The sequence below is a fragment of the Brachionichthys hirsutus genome, unplaced genomic scaffold, assembly GCF_040956055.1.
Source record: "Brachionichthys hirsutus isolate HB-005 unplaced genomic scaffold, CSIRO-AGI_Bhir_v1 contig_307, whole genome shotgun sequence".
NCBI classification, from domain to species: domain Eukaryota; kingdom Metazoa; phylum Chordata; class Actinopteri; order Lophiiformes; family Brachionichthyidae; genus Brachionichthys; species Brachionichthys hirsutus.
In genome coordinates this window covers 16,099-40,074 of record NW_027180613.1, presented here as the reverse complement: position 1 = coordinate 40,074, position 23,976 = coordinate 16,099, and the positions used below count along the sequence as shown (strand labels likewise).

Below are 23,976 nucleotides of genomic sequence, written 5' to 3'. Positions count from 1 at the left end.
ATTTAATGTTTGCACGTTCGTCATGTCAGGGTTAATGTTGCCGGTGTTTTGGTACGAGACGCCGTCTCTACTCTCTGAATGAGGTTTGCCTGGACACGTTAAACAGATCTAATGAAGGTTTAGTAACTGAGGCTATTTAATATACATATCTTTACAGAAGTAATACTCATATTTGTGTAGATAAAAAAAAATTGAATCAAGAGTTTTATTAAAGCAAGACATTTAGAGACCAACTAATATAGAGATGGTTTCTGATAAGTTAAAACAGATATTACAACTATATATATATTTAAAAAAAATCCAATCCACAAATTGATATTTCATCACTTGTGTCTTCAGCTCAGCGTGTGGCTCTGAACCGGGCAAGGAGGACCAAAGGCAGGCGAGGGCACAGAAAAGGCTTCCTATCAGGTCATCAAAGTCTTACCTTCATCATCCCAGGGGAAATGGCGTGAGAGCGACAGAAGAAAACAGTGAAAAAGATAGAGGGAGATAAAATGTCAATCTGTATGGCCTTTTCTTGGTAAACCCGCCAAAATGTCTGTCTGAGATATTAATCTTCAGTCACCTTTAGATTGGAAGCTCACACTTATCTAGCTCCTTGTCACTTCCTTTTAATATTCCTCCTTTTCCCAGATTCCCCATCGGCTGCACTTTCTGATATTGATAGTATTTAAATTTTTCTTTTCGTTGACATCTTCCTGCAGCTTGGGAACAGATCAGAACGCTCTTTCTCTGTTGAAGTCATTATTCCTGCCTGTGCACTTATCTTCTATCCATATCCTCCCGTTGGTCTGTCGAGGCCACAGCTCAACATACTGACATACACACACACACACACACACACACATACACACACTATGCAGACCGCTCCATGCGGCTCACACGTGCTGGTATCAGGCATCCTCCCTGTGTAAACCTTCAGACCGCTATCAGTCGGATTGTGATGTTTTCCCTGATCATGGCTTTGGATCTGACACTGGGTGGAACAGCCCATCTTATCTACCAAAAAAGAAGCAACATTTCAATCAATCACCACTTTTATGCCAGTGACTGTTGGATATCAGGAAATCTATAATGCCATTGCAAAACCATAAAACTGCGACGCGATTGCGTCCATGTGACAAGTCTTACGGGAAGCCATCATCCCTGCAGCATTTGTACATCATCGTGTTGAATTGAGGTTATATATTTAGAGAATCTTGACACTCAAAACAATCTCTTGATATGCATTATTCTCCGTTAACAAAAAAAGAAGAGTGCTTCCTCCTCGTTTTAATAATGCCAGTGACCGTTGCAGGTTTATAGTGCGAGTGTTATTTCTCCTTTGGTTAGTGGTTTAATTTATTTCTATGAAAGGCTGAAATTATTAAATAATTTGGACAGTTTCAACAAATTGTATTGTGTGTATATTTATATACACAGTGGGGGCCGTAACAATTAGAATGATGACAGTAGTTGTTGGCTCATAGGCTTATTTTACCAAGTGGAAGCTTGCCCCCCCCCACCCCATGATTTGTGGATGAAGGAAGTACTTTATAATTTAAGGCTGGCTGGAAAAGGTTTTTCACCAAAAGGCTCGATTAATAAATTTAAGGGAAATCATTTTCTGTTATTGGCTGTAACTCTGCTTCCTGGGGCAGAGGTGGGTTCGATTGCAATTGAATTCAATGGTGGGGGTGGGGTTTGGAGTAATGAAACCAAGTTGTTAACATTTTCTACTTTGGTTTGTCTTTTCTTAAAAATCAACAAAGAACGTTGGATTATGATGACGACGTTACAGATCATGTCTGCTAAAAAATGTTTTTGGGGATCAAGCCCTCTTCAGTGTTTTTCTTCGCTTTTAATGAGACACCTGCCTTGATATAAATACACCGACAAATACAATATAATTACACCAATCATGTGATGCCATTTTTTCCAGACCTCATGCTGGATCAGATCCAGAAGACATTTTGCACGATAGCGCATATCAGATCCCTTTATAACTGGGATCTTTGGTGAGTGACTTCAATGCATATTGCACAATATATATTTTGAAAAGGCATCAATTATAAGTAAATGTGAAAATCTGGATTTGTTTTTTGTATCCAGATCGCTCTCAAAATGTAATGGGATCTAAGTTAGACCAAGACCCAACTTCATTCCCCCCCCCCCATCAAATTCCATCCAGCAGTTTTTCAGCAATCCTGGAAACAATCAGACAAAGGTAATCAAAAACAACCTCCTTGGCGGAGGGAATAAATCTGTCCTCTGCTGCAGCGCTCATTTCTATGAACGTTCATTTCCACACATATTTTGCTCCTAATAAATATACATTATAAATGATTGATGCAGGTATGTAGTCTTTTTCAACCTACAATGAAAAGTTTTTATCTGCATTCCATTGCTAATTATTTCAAGACCATCAATCATTTATTGTAATAACTTGCAATTTATGCACAGCCAAGATTGAGAAAGGCTAAGATGGAGTGATATTTGGAGTTACGATTTTTGCTTATTAAAAAACTCCAATTTTTTTTAACAAGGGTTCCTTTCTGAATCCTTGGTATACTTGTAGAGAACAAACAACACGTGTCCACATCAGTGGCGTTCGGCTGTGTAGTGAATGCAGGACACTCAAACGCAACCTGGTTAAATGCATAATACCACCTGAGCATTATTGGGGCGTAGAGATGCTGCATGCGAAGTGAGTAGGATCAATATGAACTCAAAATGAAATACATAACTTTATTATTGGTAAGAAAAAAATAGATTTTCCTGGTGTTGGCTTGTTTGTCTCTTTCCAGGATTCAAAATGTGATGAAAATAAAAAGGCAAGTGCGGCCAAAGGATTAATACACTGCATTCTGGTATTGATCCAGATCATCATCTGAATCCAGAGTTTATTCTTCACTAATGCGACGGGGACTGATGTCTACGTTGGTAAACCAGAAATTACATCATATCATCCCCTTAAAATCTTACGCGAACGAGCTCGATCTGGATCCAAGTGAACCTGAAGATTAAATGAAACTGCGGCTCCAACTGTGCTGATTCGCTGGTTTTCCTCAGTCACCATCAAACTAATAAATGAAAACAACAAGCTGAACGATACAGAGCCAAGGTAAAAAAGAGACCGCGCAGAGGGGACCAATGAGGAGGGAGGGAGACATGAGAGGAAAACAGAGAAACTTACATGCTTCTCTCCTTCGATCCTCTTGTCGGCCTGCTGAACAGCCTCCAGGTACTTAAAATGCAGCTCCATCAGTCGATCAACCTGGAAAGAGAATGCAGAGGCAGGCAAAGACAGTGAGAAAGTGCAGCACTCAAGAACACTGGGAGAAATACGAGAGCACCAAGAAGAAACGGAACAAGATGACACAGATTTCTGTTAAATTGTTTTCTGCCTAACGATTAGACCGCTATGGTTCATGAAGCCGAGAGCAGGACAGGCGAAGGAGCAAATCTGTCGCATAAGCATGTAACTCCGTAGAGATTTAAAACAGAAAAACAGAATGCAATGATTTGTAAATGTTTTAATCTTTGCGTTTACTATTGCGACGTTACTCATTAAGCATTTGGGAAGAGGGGCATTTTCAAAGAGGAATTCTGTCCCACTGCTGCTCAGTGATTCCCGGGTGAAAGCGTCATCATATTTGGTGCTTCGTAACACTTGACACATTTTCAAAAAGGGTCTGTGTGCAGCTCAGTCTAGACTAGAGATCGACACTAGACTCTTTTGCTCTGAAGTCTTGCTGTTGTAAGGCGACAAATGTGTCTTCATTCCTTCGACTTTTGTCAGTCTGTCCTAGAAGAGTCTGGGCCTGGAGAGGTCGGCAGCATCTCTGATCGTTATCGTAGTATCAATATGCTTCACTTGATGATGTTGGTTTTCAATCAGGTGCTGTCTGAGGGGTTACCGGGCATTTATTTAGCATACATTTCTAAAAAAAATATCCCTGAAGCTGATGAACCGGAAATAAATATATCGTCTCTGTCCTGCTTTCAAATCAGGGGCCCCCAATTTTTTTGAAAGCAGAGCTGCAGTCAAAGACATTGAACTGTCACGTAAAATATAAATAACCGAGGAAGTGGGTGATGTAAATGAGACAGCAGAGGACGGTTTTAGAGGTGGCGAAGACAGTCCTTTTTGATTTGCGCATTGAATGCAGGAGTAACAATGAAATCCAGCCATGGTGTCAGGTTTGATATTTTAATCTCTTTCATGAATTCTGGAACATGTGGCAGAACTGAATATAGACCGGGCAGTGCAGACTCCTGACTGTGACCTGAATGCATGCAAGCGGCCGCTATCATCAGTAGAATGATAAACACTTTCATACAGTGACGCCATGATAATCACACATTAGACAGACGTCTTCCGTGCCGTTCCAGCTATTTCACATATTATGTGTCATAAAGCCGTCCGTTTATACAGCCTAACGGGGCTTCATCAGTCTGATTTGCTTTGCCATCCATTTGTCAATTATAGTCAACTTCTATATATATGATACTCGACTAATTAATAGAGGTACCTTTTTTTATATAATTAGCTGTTAAAGCGATTCGTCAACTCTTTATAGTCTTCTAGACATATTTAGGTTTTCAAATATTAACATCCATAATAAGTAACATTATATAAGACATTAATATCCTGATTTAAGAAAGTTGATCAATGAGGTCATAATTTTAAGTCAATCTGTGTTTACAGAAATTTAGGAAATGTACATTGAATTGATCATTGATTTATCTGAAATGTGGAAAAACTGCTTCAGCCAGTTCAGAGTATTGTATTTAAGTTCATATTTATGATAGAATATCAGTCATTTTGAGGCATAAATTACACTAAACAAGAATTCAAATGTTAACAATTTATTGCGATTGTGCAACCCTAAAATATTATATTACTAAAATAAATTAAGCCACGCTGACTTTGCAAAACATGATGAAAAATCCAAAACATTGATATTAATTTCATCCTAAAACAACTGATAAAACTGGTTCATGCAAGCAGAGCAGCAGAGTATTTGGGAAACATAACTAGACAATCCATGACGCCTTCTCTTTTCAAGTTGCTAATTGTGCAGCAAAAGACGTCGAAGGAGGAGGAGAAGCTCGAGGATGATAGAAACTAACCTTCTCACAGTCATTCTCTGTGAACTTGTTGAGCAGTCTGTTTCTCTGCTGGGACTTGAGATTTCTGAGCGTAGAGGCGATGATGGAGCAGACGTGTTCTGGGAAAGTCAAGTGACATGTCAAGTAAAGCTTCCACACTCATACTGTAAATTGATCAAAGATGTTAATTGCATGTATGTAAATTCATGGAAATAGTAAATGTTCACGCTACAGTGATTTATCATAACAGCAGGGCATTTAAATGCAAGTATGCAATGGTGATTTCCTCATGTCAAGCAAATTATTGACTCTGTAACAACAAATAAGCAGATTTCAGCATATTGCATATTCCAACATAACATTTCATTAAAGAGCTAATTGTTTTAGCTCAGAAGCATCATGTAGCACCAAACAAATATTAATCCACACCAATAACTGTAAAAAGAATGATTGATTGACACTTGATAAATTATTATGACACTCTCCAAGCTCAGCCGTGCTATCTTTTTACAAAAAGCACCGAGAATAGGAGGCGCAGCAAACAACGATCAACTTTAGAAAACAGTTTTCATTTGAGGGCACATGCTGGACGTGCGGTTAGGATGGGGCTAAATTACACTTCTCATAGGAATGGACATTTTCTATTTCTCCAAAGAGAGGGGCATTAAACATTTGAATTGACTAAATTTGAAAGAAAAACTACATTCATCGCGTGTCCTTGTCAACCTGACTGATGCTCCGTATGGTGTTAAATGTTATTCAAAGACAATCTTGCTCAAAGGCTGCAGAAAGAGGTGACAGAGGATAATATTCCCCCGTGGATGACAATGCACTGTGCACACTGGAGAGGCACTGAAATTCCGGGATATACTACAAAGGGAGAAAACCGTAATTGGACTTTATCAACAAGGTCAATATTCTCTCTCAACAGGGCTCTGCAGTTGCTAAGCAACAAGAGTACAAGAATCAATCCGCTTTCTGCTTTTTGAAAAGGGATCTTGTTTACCGTCAGCTGCCTTTCTGCAATCCCCAACGACCTGCAGCGTCCTAATGAGACTTGAAGGCTGACAAAATTAAAAGGCCATAACAGCTGTTGATGTCGAATCTTTCAGATTTCTACAAATCTGCTTGACAGCAGCAACACAAAAAACTGCAGCACTGGACTGTGTTCCTTTCAAAGAAATGTCAAGTAAAACATCATTAAAAAATGACACTGAAATGAATGTACTGATTAAATGCCAATAACGTCTAAAAATGTCAATTAGCTTTGAAATAGATTTCCTTAATCCCCCTAACCTGCTGCACATCCTTCCCAGCCTGGTCCTTTTGCCTCACTCACCTGTACAATTCCTTTTCAGCATTAGTGGCCAGTCTCACATGTAACTCATCACATGCCTTTGATCTTAGCCACCATTCTCTGTGGACTGCAACACATCTGCCCATCCCACTTCCACCACCCCCCCCCCCCCCCCCCCCCAAGATGCTGCATCTTGCTGCCAGGGCTCTGACCTCACCTCTGTAGGAAGAGGGGTTGCGCTTTCATGGGATATGTGGTCTGTTTCAAACAAGTGGCAACTACAACTTGTTGAAAATGTCTATGAAGACATCTCAGCGGCTCACACACACACACACACACTTTGAGAGCTGGGCCAGGAATGCCATTATTCACACAGTGGTCCAGGAAGTAAATAAGGGTTCATCAATAAGGACCTCAACAGCAGTGCAGGCTCAAAGAAAAGTCCTGACGTTTTCTCTTCAAACTATGTAAAGTTAATGATCGATTCCATAAAATGAAGTGATTTTTATTCAGCAAAATCATAAAACCTAAGCTTGAAGGGAAAGCAGAGCCTTTTAACTCTTTGAGTGCCATTCACGTCCAAAAACGCTCAACATTCAACGCCAACCCTGACATTGAAATCCGCCTCTCTTCAAAAGCCAATAACTCCAGAATGAAAAAATGATTGGAACACATTTATTTTTCTAGATGAGACTTTAATCTTTCATTTGGTAGGTTCGGCGTTTGCATAGTCATAGTAAAGAATATTCTGTGGGGCTTGGAAAGTCAGGAAAAATGCACGAAACCTGGGCCACTGGCTGGCACTCAATGAGTTAATAAAGCGGTTTATTAAATTTGCTGAGGCGGGTTAATTAGATTTTATTTCATGATAGTGTAAGGATACGATCAGAATTTCTGTAAAATTCTGTAATATTATGGGATGTCAGAAGCAGCAGATGAAGTAGGACGTACAAGTCAGTACTGTGTGTCATGGATGCACGTCACACATGTTTGGTCAGAGGTTCCTTCATTTTGATGTAGACAAGGCTTACTTCCTGTACACAATGACATGGAGGCCTTTTCCAAAAGGGCACTACTTTATCAACTTGATCAAAGCGGTAATTGATGCCACCACCTCCGCACCCCGGAGGGGAATCTATTGATCGCTGAGTTTGAAAGGAAACAGCTCCTGCTGTGTTGAGAGCTGTCACGGGGTGAAGGTGAGATTACACTGTAGGAACAAGATGGAGGGCAAGGCTTTGAAAAGGGGCAATCAATACTTCATTTATATGCTTGGCTTCACACTTGAATGGTGAATGTAACTGCAATTAATGCCTTTTGAGAGTGTTGAAAGTCTGTGCACCAACCAAAATGAAGTTTTTTTGTTTTTGACTGTTCAGGCTTAATTCATTAAGTGATAGAAATGAAGCGAAACTAAAATGTTTCACACACACACAGCCATAGATTCACTACACAAATATTCATTATATACAGATACATGGTATCTGTAGGCACAGACACGGCTACATGGTTTGTCGTATCTTCATATAGAAAAGATCGAACTACCACCAGAGTTTCAATGTAGCCCCCAAGATAGATGTTCCCTATCTGACCGAAATACAGTCACTGGTCCCCACCTGTTCCTGAATATAGAATATATATCACTTCATTTTAGTCCAATAGATATTTGGGTGGAGTTGCAAAATGTTTCCATCAATTGCTAAAAAAAAAAAAAAAGGTAATGCATGGCTAAATTCAAAGTACCAGATAATGTGATTTTTATTCACCAAAACTAAATCAGTTCATCCTTGAATCTGCTTGGATTCAAGGCACTTGAGCCAAATACCGTAAACAGTCCAAGTATGAAATGTACCTGGCCATGCTTTTTGCTGTCATGGAGGCATAAACAAAAAACAAAGGAACGAGAAAGTGAACAATGGCCATTGCTACCATATTGTCCTTTGATACAAAGAACATGTACCAACGGATCTGAGACATAAGCCACGACAATGCAGCACTAAAGTGATTTTACATGGAAAATGTGCACAAGCAAGACCAATTTTCACACCGATGATGATGAATGGACGCTGCTGCCACTTATCAGATAATAATTATACGGTTGGTTAAATCGAGAATCTCACAACCTATGAGAGCGTTTTTTTGTACAACATCTTAAAAAGGTGGGCAACGAAGATGAAGTTTGGACGATTATTGGACAAAAAAGCACAAAAACCATGGTGGCATGAAAAATCCTTGCTTCGTTTTATTTGTAACAGAATAAACTCTTGGATTTTTAACATAAAACAAATGGGCTGAATGGGGCTTTGGACACGATCACTCCAAAACTTTAAAGGCATTCATTTCAGAGGTGGTCCTCGCCCTTGTGGTTGGGATTATTGTCTCACTGCATGACCCACTTCTGTTTGAGCTCCAACTCACAGAGTGACAACCTGACATTCTCCCTTTAGGATCTTCTGGTAGAAAAGAGAATTCATGTTCCCCCTCAATTGCGACACGTCATCCCGGCCCCGAAGCAGCAAAGCATCCCCGCATCATTATACAGACACCTCCATGCTTGATCGAAGGTCTGTTCCGTTCGTGCTTTGCTGTTTGGTTTGCAACGAGAGCCCGGTTTTCAAAACAGTGCAAATTTAGACATTCTGTCAAAAGCCCTGAGGGCCATGAAAGACGTATTACGGCTAAATCCAGACAAGATGTGGCGTCACTGTCGCGAGAGGCAATAACATGGAACCGGGCTTCACTTGGTGTCAACACAATCAAGATTCAAACAATTACAACCTCTGATGGGGGCCGGTGGTATTTGTAGGATCATCTGCAGGTGTTTATCCATTAAATGATGAACAAATCTCAGCATTTACTGCACAGACCTGCAGAATCACAGAATGTAATTACACTTTAGCATCCAACGCCTGCTTGCTGTTAAACTGAATCTGCTCCAACAAACATGCACAATGGCCAACAATGAACAACTGTTGTTGTAGTTGGCACCTCCAAAAATGGACAATGCATAAAATCAACCCATCATCTGGAACTACTTCACAGCAGCACATAACTTCTCAGCCAACTTTTGATAGAGGGTTATTTGTGGTCAGTGAACAACAATCATGTTCAAATGCTTGTATTCAGTCATCCTTCACTAAGCAGCCACTGTTTGTCTTATCTTTGCCCCATGGGGACAAACAGCATTACATGCAAATAACCCAGAGTGGGTGGGCCTGCATTAGTTTATTGATTGACAGCCCGAGGAGGTGCAGAACACCTCTGAATGACAGAGGATAACATGTTGGAGCTACTTCAACAGGAGACAGATATGGTGTGAACTAACTGCGCCCTGGGGATAGCAATCAGCCCCCCAGGGTTCATGGAGACTGCGTCCACTGTCTTTGGGACCAGGAATGAATTGTAGCTCTGAGTTTTCAGAGAATGCCAAGAACAGGAAATTCAGGATAAATGATCAGTAGAACATGATGTACGCGCCATTTGTGTTTCAGCCATGTCGACTCCAGGTTTGACAACATACAAAAGAGGAGAGAGCGCATGGCAGGGAGAGCGCAGAGAGGTGAAGGCTGAAAACAGCCTCCAAGTTCATTTACGCGGCTGCATGCTGGAACCAAGGGTTGAATTTTGACGACAAAACGTGGGACAAAGTATTCATATTTTGTATTTCAGTGTACAGCACTAGTTTACCAACAATTAATTAAAGCATTCTGGCTTTCATATTAATGCCCCACAAAACTTGCCCGCCATTAAAATTGATCCACATAATTTAATAAGTTCCACTTCAAAAACCTGCAATGCTTTCACAATAACAAGAAAATGTCTGAGCTACTTAAGCCCAAATGCAATTAAAGTTAGCTATGCTTCTTTTAAAGGTTTATATGAAAGATGATATGCTTGTAATGGTGTGTAAAAAAAAAAAAAAAGAACGTAAACAAAAACTATAGTCCACACGATCTGCTGCATCTGAGCCTAAGTGGCATTTAAAAACATGTTTAAATGTTTATTGTGCTGCAGCTGAGCAGCCAATGAGCTATCTTTTTATCAGATCTGGAGTTACGCAGAGTCACGGAGAAAGCCATCTCTGCTCCACAGAAACAGCAGAGCGTGCGACGTGACATCACTTCCTGTGACGCTATTGGTTGAATGCCGTCAAGCAATGTAAAACAGGGAAGCAGCTTGAAGCTAGTCGCACGTGTACGTCTGCGGCGTGGAAGTATTTTGAAGTGGCTGACAAAAGCCTTGCAATTGAGGTGCTGTTGATTTTATTTTAAATATTTGTGTTTAATACTTCCTGTTGCACTAGTCCAAGTCCAAAGTATTTTACTTATTACTTGAATGTTCAAGCTATGCCACAGAAGTGCCCTGTTTAAGAGTTAAATGTTGAAATAAGATGATAAAAAACTTTTTTTTTTGTGAATTATAGAAGTATCGGATTGGGACTCAAAATCAAATGACTGGTCAGGACATCCATAGTTATTATTCCAAGTCTGTGACATCGTCGTAATGTCATAAGGTGCTTTCTGAACCTCTGACTGTGACCTCTGTCTGATCTGTCAATGATAAAACAATAATGCAACTGTTATAAAGATTCAATGTCCTGTATAGAATTTGGTTCACTATTTATCTAGACTGGTAATTTATGCATTTTGGTTTCTGACTTTCTCCAAGGAGAACAAAGGAAAAAGCACTTGAAAATGCAAACGTGTACAGTAGCAGTAAAAGCATACGATATATTTTCCAGTGGGACTTCATGCACTGATATCTGATTCTAAAGGTGGAGTGCATCCTGTCCTCTGCGGAGTCTTGAGCTGTAAAATATACTGCGGAATGTCTCATTACAGCGCGGGCATATAGAGATAGAGCACAATCAATCCACACTCGCGTAAAGGGCAAATGTGAAGAAGTTAATTAGAAGCGTCTTTACACAGGGATCCAACAGCAAATCTCTCCCACTGAAACACTAATAATAGGATTACACTGCACGACTGACAACAAGGATTATAATCAAACTTGTATCATGTAAAACGCTACTGATCTCAATCTGCGCCACAGGCGCTCTGTTCGGGGAGCTGGGACGAACACACGAGCGCTGCATCTGAACGTCTTGCCTTTGAAATACGATTTATTTAATGGAGTTTTCTGCATTACGCTACCTTATCTCGTCTCTTAGAGTTCTGCCATGCAGTCATACATTCTAAATCCATGCGTTAATATCAGAGTAGATAATAATGATAAAGTAATGGGCTGATTAAATTCCATGCGTTATCTTGGTAATGAAACGCCCTTATTAGAAGCATCGTCGCCCATCTTTGGACCTTTGCTGCACATTTCCGACAGTCGATCCACAAAATAGTTTCATCGAACACAGACCTGAGCCCACGCTCAAGCCGCATTCATCACTGCATTTTATGCGAGTTACTGCATTTAATTGCAAATACAGGTCATGATGAGGACATTCACGACACTTGAAGGTGTTGGCGTTGCATTAAAAAACAGCAGGTGCCTCTGTTCCCTCCCAATTCACCATCTCTCCACCAATCAAAAGCCAACAAGCTCATGAGAGCACAAAGAAGCACTTTTTCCAGAGTTGGATCCAGAGACAGAACGACGACTATTGTGCCTCAGCGTGTAAATTAGTTGTTTACTTCTGGTGCCTCTCGGGTTTGCTTGCATCATTAGCTGCCTAAATATAACAGCCGGCTGCCACCAATTTCCACCATACAATCTCACTTCGCCATTAATGACAGAGTCCATGAAACAATAAATGGAGACTGTTAAAAACAAGGAGAACAGCAGCATTGCAACAGGAATACTCATGAGCAGAAATCTGTCCCTTTTTTTTTTTTTGTTTGGATATTTCTTCCCCCACTTATAAATGTCTCTGTTAATTATGTCATTCTTTATGCTCAAGTGGCCTGACAATCCCCGGTCATTCGCACTGTGTCAATTTCAAAAGGGATTTCACAGGGATCAATCTTTGCTCCGGGTGTTTATGGAGGACGGCATCGCGGTGTGAATGTAAGAACTGAAGTACAGACAGGACCGTACCTACTAATTAATTTTGTTCGAGGCGGATGATAGTTAATTAATCTACATTGTTATTGTGTTCCCCTGGAGAACCACTTGATTCACGGCACTTTTAATTAGTAGTCTTACTGAGGAGGCGGGTCCACTCAATACACGTTATATTATGACAGGGATGTCATTAAGCCTTGAGCTGTTTGACGAATCAATGGAAACATGATGGAAAATCATAAACAGGCTGAAATTCTCATCGCAAACAATACCAATCAGAACTAATAATAATAATGAAAAACCTTTTCCAATGCCGAACATGTACATATTTAATTGTTAAAACTTCTAAATTGCATCATTTTACAGACACTAACTGCCAAATGATGTATTTATTGGGCTCTCTTCCAACAGTCATTACTGCAGGCCAACTGATGTCCAGTCATGTTTCTCAATGCTGCTTCAATTACCAGATGGGGCCGCGTGTTTTAATTACTGTATTATATGACAATGTAGCATCATGATTATGTCCCACGTGACATGATTATTAATCCTGCATTTGAAAAATGACTGAAGAACAAATAAGAATGAATATGAACATTACTTTGAAGCTGACTTCATCATCTATTAACGACTGGACTTAATATGACTGTGGAGAAGAAGAAAAAAACACTATTGTTTTTGCCTTCTCCAAAGGTAAAGTCATTGTCAGATTGTTTGTCGTTTGGCTTCGACGCTGGAATATCAACGCACTACAAACATTGCGAATGCCGTTTTCAACACGACACACACAGACGCCGTGCCACCAGACAAAAAAAACACCGTCTCCATGATCACGCCGTGGATTTCTGCACCACCATAACAAATGATTACAGCAATCCACAATGTACAGTATACCGCATTTCAAGAAACACAAAATGACTGCACATGGTACATGCAGTTTGTCTTTCCATTTGTCCTGTCTCTCTGTGGCGATTCATGGTAGTGATGATCCTCTCTGACAGTAATTGACATGATCACATTTGCTATTATTTGGAGCCTGGCAACATAGCATCAGGCATTCAAATTTAAACGTAAAAAAATCTTCCAAGGTGTATCTGTCTTTGGGCTCCGACGTGCAGTGGGGAGAGGCTTAACCACTAAGATGGGTTATCTTCCCAACTCTCCCTCCTGTTGCTTGTGGAGTTCAAAGGTTGATTTATTCTATCTGTTGGTGAGTCAGGACACAAAGGAAAGACCACTTTTCCTTCTCTGCAGGGTGGGGAAGCCCTGGGATCAAACGTAATGAATACAGACAGGGAGTGAGGCAGGATTCCACCGTTTGGACATCAAAAAGGCAGAACGATGGACCTGGTTTCTACCCATTTTTGTTTCAGTTTATTCTCCATTGAATTCCATCATCCTGTTTCACAGAGACATCCTATATTTTTCTCTCTCTCTGGCTTTCATTTGCACTTATCTTCCACTCATAGACAAAGGGAGGCTCCAGAGCGCAGTCAGGAAAATCATTCGAGATTGGATTGATAGTGTAAACTGACAGGCTGAAGAGGCAGAAAACCGTGATACATGAGCAGATTAGGAGGAAATGGGCGTAACTACATGCAGAAAACTCAGAGCGGGAACACAAACTACTCTGCCGTGATAAGTGCACTCACTTAAATTAGTGCATTTCTGCAAGCTATGGATTTTTAATCTTGAAAAATACAATTTATGATGTGTGAAGGTTGTTAGAGAAATGAGCATCACACCATCAATCATCATCTAGACTACAAAACATATATATACATATACCGGTGCATATTAAAAAAAAAAAAATTTAGAGCTCAAATAAAACTTTAAAGTAGCATAAATGCTATTCTTTGATGATCGGCAAGGAGTAAATAATTTAAATATATGAAAACAAATAGCTGAAACAAATTCTCTTATGTAAAACAGATTTATCTGGGCAAGCACCAAATGTATTCTAAATATGTACAATATATACCTGTTAAAATAATTGCTAAAGTGAACTTCTGGGTTTGTACACCTTATTACATTAGATCAAATAGCACTTGATCACATCCACATTCCATTTCATAGGAATAAATTGAATTGCTAATGTAAAAAATAATAATGATGGATTTAGTTTTGAAATCAGCAAATCAGAAGAATTATTTCTTTAAATGGTTGTTAAATGAGATGTCAAGTATCCAGAGCTGGAAACAAATACGGAATGTTAATGGCTTTAAAGAATTGGATGAATTGACACAAATTAAAGTATGTATTTATATAAAACACACCAAACCAAAGGCAACTAAGCTTCTTAAAGTTTGGATTAGCACCACAGGACAACTAACAGACTAAAAATATTGTGATTCCTTGCTGCCTTCGAGAATACTTGTCACTCTCAGCTGTTGCTTTGCCTCATGTTCATGGAATTTAGAGTATATATTATTTCAGTACATGACAGACTAATGGATAGACACTAGCCTGTTGGGCATTTCGATGTGTACAGACATACGCCCATAAATTATGCAAGTACAGCTCTATTGTGGGGGCTAGCGAAAGGGCGAATGGAGCTGATTGCAGCCTTTTCATGGTTTTATTAGTGACCAACCTTCATGCTCCTTCTCTGTGGTACCAGTTTTCTTCATCTTCTTGGGAGTTTTCATGAAAAGAGGAAAGATGGTTCGCAGGCCCAGAATGTCAACAAATTTATGACAGTTATCGGCTCCCTCCGGTCCAATCATCCCATGGTCCAGGACCTTCAGAGCGCTGGTCCGAGACATCTTCTTTTCTCTGCAGCAAAGAGAGAGGAAATAATGCTGAAGTCAACGATAATTAATGTTGTGTAATGTGTATATACACCACAAATCAATGAATGTTTCTTTGTAAAAAGATTCTTGAGTTTCTAGAAATATCACTTTTTCAAGAATGACGAGTACAACCACGTTCAATGTGTTGTGGGATCTTCACTAGTAAGAAAAGCATCCCCCCATTAACCATCTCCGTGACAACCACATCCTCCTGACAACCGTCCCTTTAAGGCCATGGTCCATTGAAGCAGGAACTTCTGTAGCATTCTGTAGCACCTGTGCCAACGGCCAAAAAAAAGTTACTGTGCATAAAATCAACAAAAAATGCTCACAACTTTTATCGACTAAACTACAGACGTACCCTACATTATAGTACAGCCATTAACCAGTAACTCTGTGTTCCCTCAAGCTTACATCTGTTTTCCATCATGCAAGTGCTGGCATCAAGGAGAGGCCGACTCATTCTCCGCTCTCTTGACACCCCACCAGCACCTTTTACACCCCTTTCTCAGGAAATGTAGCTGTCTGTCATGTCACTTCTTCCATTCCCTCCAATGACAGAAGACAGCGTTTATCTCAGAGGAGGGACACATATTTCAGGCAGTTGCATCCGGTGCTCCAGAGAGACACATTAGATGTGATGGACGGCTGGAGAGGCCAGGGGAAGTGATACATAGTGAATTTTTTAAAGGAAAACTGAGCAATCCAGTCAGCAGACAGCTGACCAACTGTGGTGTCCCGAGTGTCATGAACTCTGCTGTGGCCAATCCAAACGGGTGGCGACGAGACGAGTGAGGTCATCTCGTCTACGAGAGGATGGATGGATGGATGGATAGATGTTGTCTTAGTTGCATTTCAGTTAGAAAGCAAGAAGTCATCAAATGAAAACACTAATAAAACTGATAAAGAGAAGTAGCGAAAACCCTGGTGCTGTAACCAGGTTACTCCACCACTAAAAAAATTTTCCAACTCATTCTTAATAGCCACATGTCTGCGTGCTCCTCCTCCAGTTTATCAATCCTCTTTCCCTGGTTAACGTTTAAACTGAATTCAGGTTTTGCATTCCAATAATGAGATATTGATCCAAACCTTACTTCTACAACAGTTGTGAAGATTTCTTCAACGTGTCTTTACAAATCTTTGAGGCTACGTCTCATGCTTTTCTCTGGTCCAGACTGCAGACTGGATTCGGCTGGCTGTCTCTTTAGCATTAGCGCTGACAGAAGACATGTTCAGTGCAGCGCTTCTTCCTGTTCTAATATAATATAATATAATATTAATGTTCTTCTAAGCACCAGAAGGCAAAGGCACTGATCGGACCCTGGTCCAGACTCGTAGCTCCAGAGACGTTCTGAGCTGGGCTCTGCTTCAGATGCTTGCCTTTTAAAGAACATATTTTATAGCATTGAGGCACTCATCGCTTATGAGTACTTATTGCAAAGCTTCCCGTTTTGGCAGATTACTTCAAATATCATTTTATTCGAGCTTCCCTCAAGCTAAAAAAAAGTATTTTCAGTAGTAATGCATGAGAAAAATAAACTCCAACAATTCCCTGTCCCATCGAGATTTTCATTTTGTTTTCCAAGAATGATAAAATGATGGTTTTTAGAGTTTAACAAAATAGTCTGCAATTGCCTCTGCATTTCTGGACTGCTACTGCTGAGCACTGTTGTCGGTGCTCATTTCAAAGTAGCCACACTTGCTGGGCTACCAATTAATGACAAAAATAGCCGACAATAATTGTTCAACAAGGATAGTGATTAAACCCAAATTGTAAAAACAGAAACTAAGAGCAAGGGAGGAGACTGACGCTCATGTAAGCTGAGCATCAAATGCATTCCTGCTTCCAAAGAGACGTGGATGCCATCTATTACTGTAAACATAAACAGGTTACAATCATTTGCAAATATAATCCTGTGTTTTACCAAGCAGGGAACCTCCCGCCCTGGGATGACCGAGGATGCTCTGTCACCCCTACCAGCTAACAAAGTATTTTATCGCCCTTCTGACGGTGATGGTTCTGAATCAAGCAGCAAAACAGCGAACCCTGTTGCTGTCATTTCTCATAGTGTAGTGCAGTCACACCTGAGCATGAGATTCATTAGCTGAAGCCCTTCTCCTCTGAGGAATCGGTCCCGATTGGCTGAAAGCATGAGGCAGGAACACAAAGCATCAAAGAGGTTCTCCATCATCTCCTGTTCTTCCGCCGTGGACGGGTTGTGACGTTTGAACACCTGAGATGGAAGGAGGGCGGGAAATCAATAAAAAGGGAGCGTTTAGAAAGAGAAAGAAAACACGACGGTAATGTTGCATTAGGATTAGAAATTTGGGAATGTGTTGAATATGTGCACTTTTAGCAAGAGGGAAGAAACCTAGCATGACAGAAATCTTAGTCGGGTCAGGGATCCAATTAAGCGGAGGAAGATGCAAGGTGAGAAAATGCCAGCAGTAATTTGGACTTTCACCTGGTGGGATTAATAAATAAATATCTTATTGGACTTGGCTACAACAAAGTATGCATAGAAACTCTTTTTTATTATTATTGTGTTTTAGCCCCACTTGAATGGCTGGTAAATAAAAGCGTGGTGTCGTGGATGAAACTATAAATAGACCGTAAAAGCAAATATCTTACCGATAACTGCTGCAGCAACACATCAATGCCGTCCATCTCTCCCAGCAGTTCTCTGGTATCTGTGGACAAGAGATAGAAAAGAGGAGGAAGGCTGATAAATAAAAATGGAGTAACTGGAAAACGAGGACATTAAATCAAGATGGCTACAAAAAAGAAAAGGAAAGACCTGAGAAAAAGGACACAAGAAAAAGAGAAACCAAGAGAGGGGATGCCAGTCAAAAGTATAAGATGAGTACGAACAGAGAAACACAGTGGAGACGAGCTGCTGTTAATTCCACAGGATGTGTAATTAGACAGTGGACTGAATGACAATCTGAAATCTATGTGAGGTAAAGTATGAAGAACGCAGATTACACACTCTATGGTTGTCCAAGATGTATAGACTATTGACATTAGTTTCCCTGACACCCTGTGTAAAAATAAATAATTATCCTAACAACTATATAGTTTTATATTTTTGACATGTTTATTTTTTTATAGTAGTTACCTATTTCCGCTTTAAGACAAAGATTGGGCAGTAAGCAACTTTTTGTTGTGAGAACACAAAAACCTGCCGAGGCCGAGCCTTGGCATTAAAGAGTTCCACATTCCTCCTTACATGCAGGTTGCACATCTATGATGTCACAGTAGTTTTTGTCACAGCAGTGACGTTACAAAACCTAAAACTCCCTTTACTGGCGTCAATATACAGACGCGTTCAAAAACCTTCGTTTTTAAAGACGGAAATATGCGTTTTCGTGTAGGTGATAGGCAAAACCATAGAAAAATATTTGTTTTTGGAGATACCCGGCTACATGTGTACATGGCCTCAGTTTCATGGTAATTTGTCGACTGCTTTAAGTGTAACTGACAATAAAATGTCAAACAACATTTTATTAATATCCTGAGTAGAATCTTCATTTTTAGGGGCTAAACCTTTAAACCACGCTTCTTTTAAACCTAGAGACGCATGATGCAATGTTCGGGGGGGGGGGGGGGGGGGGAGACTTACGCACAACATTTTTCATGGAAATGTGTAAAGCTGTTTTTGTGCAGTCCTGCTAACAGACACACACCCAGACAAATCAAAATAGTCAGCTAAGATACTTGGCTCCCCTCCTAAGGCCCTCCACAAGGTAAAATACCAAGCAGTCTAATCAGCAGGGAATCGGAAGCTCATCTTATTCACAGCAGCACCTATTTTAGGGTTTTAAATCATGTATAACAGCACAAAGCAATAATGACATTCAAATTAGCTCATGGAGGATTGTCCAAAATTCTAATTTCTGCAATAGTAGTGGTGTCATTTGTCTTATTCCCATTGATTAAAATTGAAAAGGTGTTAAGGGGAAAAGAAGAAAGACATTTTTTGACATTTTATTTTGCATTTGAGAATTGATGTAAAATGAAAAATGAGTCCCACGAAATAGCAATATGACCCATACTATTAATGAGAACTCATGCAAGGATCCGAGAGTGGAGAAGACAGCAAATTGACAAGGTGATGAAGAGGAGAACAGGCATGGAAAGACCAAAGAGGAATGAGAGAGAGAGAGATGAATGGGAAGAGGGAGAGGAGACATGAAATCAAGGAGCAATGGAGGAAAACGACAAAGAGGATATGAGGGAATGATAGACAATGTCAGGAGTGATTAAAGAAAGAAAAGGATGGAAAATATTAAAAAAGAGAGGAGGGAGAAGGAGTAAAAGAGAACAAGAATAATTTAACATTTATGAACTAGGATTAAAAATAAAAATGGATAAGAATGGAAGATAATATATATTGTCACATGTAGTAATTGTTATTTAAATAATAATAACAGAGAGCGCAGACCTCCACCAAGCAGCTCATTCCCCTCCTAATTGGATTTACACTGTCCCACATGGTGATCTGGATCATCGCCAAAAGGTTCTAAATTGTTTTTGGTATCTTTATACACCAACCATGAAAAGTTAAAAGTGAATCGGAGTTGATTTGTAATAGATTTTTTTAATGTTACGGGTTTTCAATGTTAAAATGTAATATTTTAAACGAACTTCATTCTGTGTCAAACTCCATAAACATCGGTCAATAACAAACCGGCATAGAGGAACAAATGCTGAAGTTCCATTGACGGCAATGTTACCGAAGATTTCAAACTGATCCAGAATCCAGGATCTCTTCTGGATCATCACCAAAATTAATCATCCGCTCCTGGTAACATTCCAAACACTTCCTGAAACTTTCATCAAGATCCATCCAGAACCTTTTAAGTTATCTTGCTAACAGACGGAAGGACGGACAAACAAACGGTTTAGTTTAATTTAACTTGGCTCATATAAATGGAACTTATAAATCAGATAATGATGAAATTAATGCTGTAATGAACATCATTTATAGAGATGCACTTACTGTCGTTGTTCTGCAGCAGGATAGCCAGGATTTCACTGCAGTACAGCTTGTTGGCGTCAAACGGCATCTTTATCTGGAAGAAGGGATTAATTTTAGCCACTCCAGCTGGGAAACTCCATGACTGAGTCCAGAGTACGAGAATGGAAAACAAAGGATATAAGAAGATTCTGTTTTTGGTGTACAGAAAGTTTTAACAAATCTTTTAAATTTTCACATTTGTGGATTGGCTTCTTTACCTGGGATGCCGTTTCAACGATTCTCCAGATGCAACCAGAACTACTTCAGCTCATCCTCAACATTTACAGTCACATTTTTTATTAACAGCTTTCAATTTGTTTCTAAAATGTCTTACAAATTACTGATAAGAACTGTGAGGAGGGTTTTACAGGAAAGGTTATTTAATGACGGTTTGGTCCGTGGCATCATCAAAGAATTTAAAACGCGCAGATGTGTACAGAAATTTAATGCATGATAAATTATTCTAAATTGAACACCCAATAAATATCTGTTAAGTTTTCATTTAAATATTTTTTTATGGTTTATCATTTATAACCTACTTTGCAACTTTTTTCTTTTGTTTTCTGCTTGAATATTATCATTATCAGAGAATTACAAATATTCAATATAGGGGTAATTCATTGATTCCAAAACCTACCAGTTGATGTTCTGTTTCTGCAGCAGCTCTGAAATGAAGTGTTGTGTCTCACCTTGATCCTTTTAAGTAGCCACTGCATGAGTCCCTGCTGAGCTGCCTCCGTGCACAAGCCGGGTCTGAACTCTGCCATGTTTTCAGTGATAGCTGAGGAAGACGATAACAACATCAAACAGCACACTTCTGAAAAGCACACATCTTCCATTCCCCTGGTGAGCCTAGAGAAGTATAATATACCGCACTGCTGCAGAACCGGGGTTCGAACTACTGACCAACAGATAAGAAGATGAACGCTGAGCCACATAACGTCAAACGGCCGTGAGCCGGAATCAAACCCACTCTGCCGTATGTGGGTGCATTAAAAACCACTGCAAACACCAACCATGCAGAACTAGTTTTTGCAAATGTTGGTCAAGAACTGAACGTTCTGGATCGCTCAGAGTCACCATCATTAGCATTAGTTTCAAAATGCCAAAGGGCGCATGTGTGCGTGTGTGTGTGTGTGTGGAAACAAAGACCACATTTGAGATAAAACGTAGAAATCGTGTTTCCATGAAAACCAAAAGAATACAACTTGTAGAAAATGACACATCAACATATTTATCATGATTTATATTCGTTTGGTTTGTAGTTTGTGAGGTATGTTCTGGACAGAGCGACAAGCACAACTCAAACACAGGAGGCTGGATGAAAAACATAATCTGGGAACATTCGTGCTGTGGAATAATTCCGCATCGTAAGTTTGTATTTATTAACAAAGCCACTTCTGCTATATGATGTGCCCATCACTGGAGACTGCAGCAGGGGAAGAGAGAAAGGAAAGGAGCCGTGGTGTGATATGACTGGAAGGAGAAAAGGAAAAACAGAGCAGTAAAAGAAGAAGGATGGAAAGTTGAGAGAATAAGAGACAGTGTAAGAAACATGCAAAAACAAAATCAACCCCCCTCTGTCCAAAAAATAAATAGATCTGAAGAAAGGGGCTGAAGTGAAATGTTGAGAAATGGAGAAGGAGGGTGCCGAGGGAGGGAGGGAGGGAGGGAGCGCCTTTATCAGCGTTTCAAACCGAGCAGACCGACAGGCTCCTGCAGGACAGCAGGCTCAGAGAGCAGAGCAGCCAAGGCAGACAAAAGGCTTATTCAAGCTTGGAGGGCTCCCTTGATAACACATTGTCACATACATGAATAGAAGATGCACAAGCACTGCTCCCTCAATATAACACATTCGCACAGAGCCAAACACACAACACCTAAACAGCTCTCCTGACACCCGGCCTCAATCCGGCAAGAAAGGGAAGAAGAAAAAAAAATTCTCAGAGGACTCATTCAACGCCGAGGGAGGCAGAAAAGTCAGGTTCATATGAGGCTAAATAGCCCATGACTCCTCAGATGTGCCCCCTCGCTCCTGCACCTCATGCCCGCATGCAGCGTTGTGACACAAACACTGACTCTTACTCGCATTTACAGCGGCCTGTCACCACAGATACAAACGCTACGCTTCTTCCTTCGGTGAAAACTTTGAAATGAGTCTTTGCGTCTTTCCGTCGTCCTCCTTGATAAAGTCAAGGGCCCTTTTCATTGTTAATGCTTAAAGAACACAGATAGAGTTAAGACATACGTCCTCTTTGTAATGTCAAACCCAAATCCAGGAGGAGCGGCCGTCGCCGCTCTCCAGAAGAGCTCATCACGTTTTGAGCCCAAACGAGACGAGGGCTCCAAATGTTGTTGAGCCGCTGTCTTAATCAGAGCCTGATTTGTAATCATCAGCACTGAAATCTGTCCCAGATATTTGTCTCGCATGTTTGGAATATAAATGAAGACACGGAGCCGTGCAGACACAGAGGGCATCTTCTTTAGTTGCTATACAGCTGCTGGGATATGTTTATGGGTATGTTAGCTCATGTTAGCTCACTGTGCTTTCAGCAACAAGAAGCGGCGAGTCGGCGAATCAAATCAAAACTGATCACATCACCAACCGAAACGCAGCGCTGAAGTGCGTTCCCTTACCCAATGTGTTGAAGACGCCGTCAGCCTCCTCTTTCACCTGTTCATCGAGCCGCTCCATGTTCTGCACCAGCAATGCCACCACCTGACCCTCCAGCTGCAGACAGACAGGTGAAGTCCAACATTTTACCAAGATGTGAACCCGTTCCATCAGGCATGGCAGACATTATTCCTCCATCTGGAAAAGTTATCAGGGTTGATCGAGGAACGGTTCACATTCAAGGACAAAGACTTAGTCCAGCGCCTCTATACCGTACATTTTTGTCGTTCGACAAGAGAACATATTTTCTCTGCTGATCTTGACTGCTATGAAATATGATGTTCGGACACTTTATGCTTAAGGTAGTTCCCAAACACTTACACGAAATATCTGTGACAGTCTTTGGTCAAAATACCAAACAGATGCCATCCCTATTGTTATCCCATGTGGTCTGCATAATGATGCAGCACTTCAGAAGAAAGCTTACAAAATGTGGAGGCATGATGTTAATGCGACGATTGTTTTTTTGTTAAGCTTCACCCTTGGCAGAGGAAACCTGGTTCCTGTCTGAGCGTCTCTGAGCATTTCCATGTGTTTTCAGTCAAGTCAAGTTTGGAAACTCATAACCAAACAGAGCTCGCGCCGCGGGGTTCCGCCTGGCTGGAGAAAAGTACTATTACAGATGAAAGCAGACAGACAGTCGACGCAGATTTATGAGCCACCAGAGACCGCCGTGGATCATTTTGATTCATCGTATCAAGGATAACACCTGGCCTTCTGGCAACAAGGACAAAGGAGCTGGAAGCAGTACCTCAAAGAGGAGAGACAAATGGATTCAACCAACCCTTGCTGCCCTCAAACCGTTTCCCTTGGAAGTAGCCGTAAAGAAGAGCGTGGGCGCGCCATTGGGCAGTAAATGGACTGGATTTATTAGATGCATTTTGTCCCCAGTGTTACAAAGCCACCCAATCTACCGTGGTTTTGTCTGGACACAAGTAGAATGTGAGAAATGCGATTTTTGCAAATTAGAGCCAAGATGCATTTGGAGTTGAAAGACAGGAGATAAATACATGGGCGTTGGTTGACAGTCTAAACAATAATTATTTCACTTCTTAAATTGAAGATTGTCTAACTTCCCTG

General features: G+C 40.5%; 1 protein-coding gene across 1 annotated transcript in view; it reads right to left on the bottom strand.

Annotated features, from left to right (window-relative positions):
- Window positions 1-23,976, bottom strand: part of LOC137916181 (beta-catenin-like protein 1) — a 44,964-nt gene that overhangs the window by 14,108 nt on the left and 6,880 nt on the right. The window contains exons 6-13 of the mRNA XM_068759260.1: window positions 22,860-22,953; window positions 20,912-21,003; window positions 20,205-20,277; window positions 17,834-17,892; window positions 17,287-17,435; window positions 15,003-15,184; window positions 5,119-5,216; window positions 3,179-3,259 (exon numbers count right to left, since the gene is read on the bottom strand). Coding sequence (XP_068615361.1) covers window positions 3,179-3,259; window positions 5,119-5,216; window positions 15,003-15,184; window positions 17,287-17,435; window positions 17,834-17,892; window positions 20,205-20,277; window positions 20,912-21,003; window positions 22,860-22,953 — 828 coding nt within the window. The remainder of the gene's footprint in view (window positions 1-3,178; window positions 3,260-5,118; window positions 5,217-15,002; window positions 15,185-17,286; window positions 17,436-17,833; window positions 17,893-20,204; window positions 20,278-20,911; window positions 21,004-22,859; window positions 22,954-23,976) is intronic.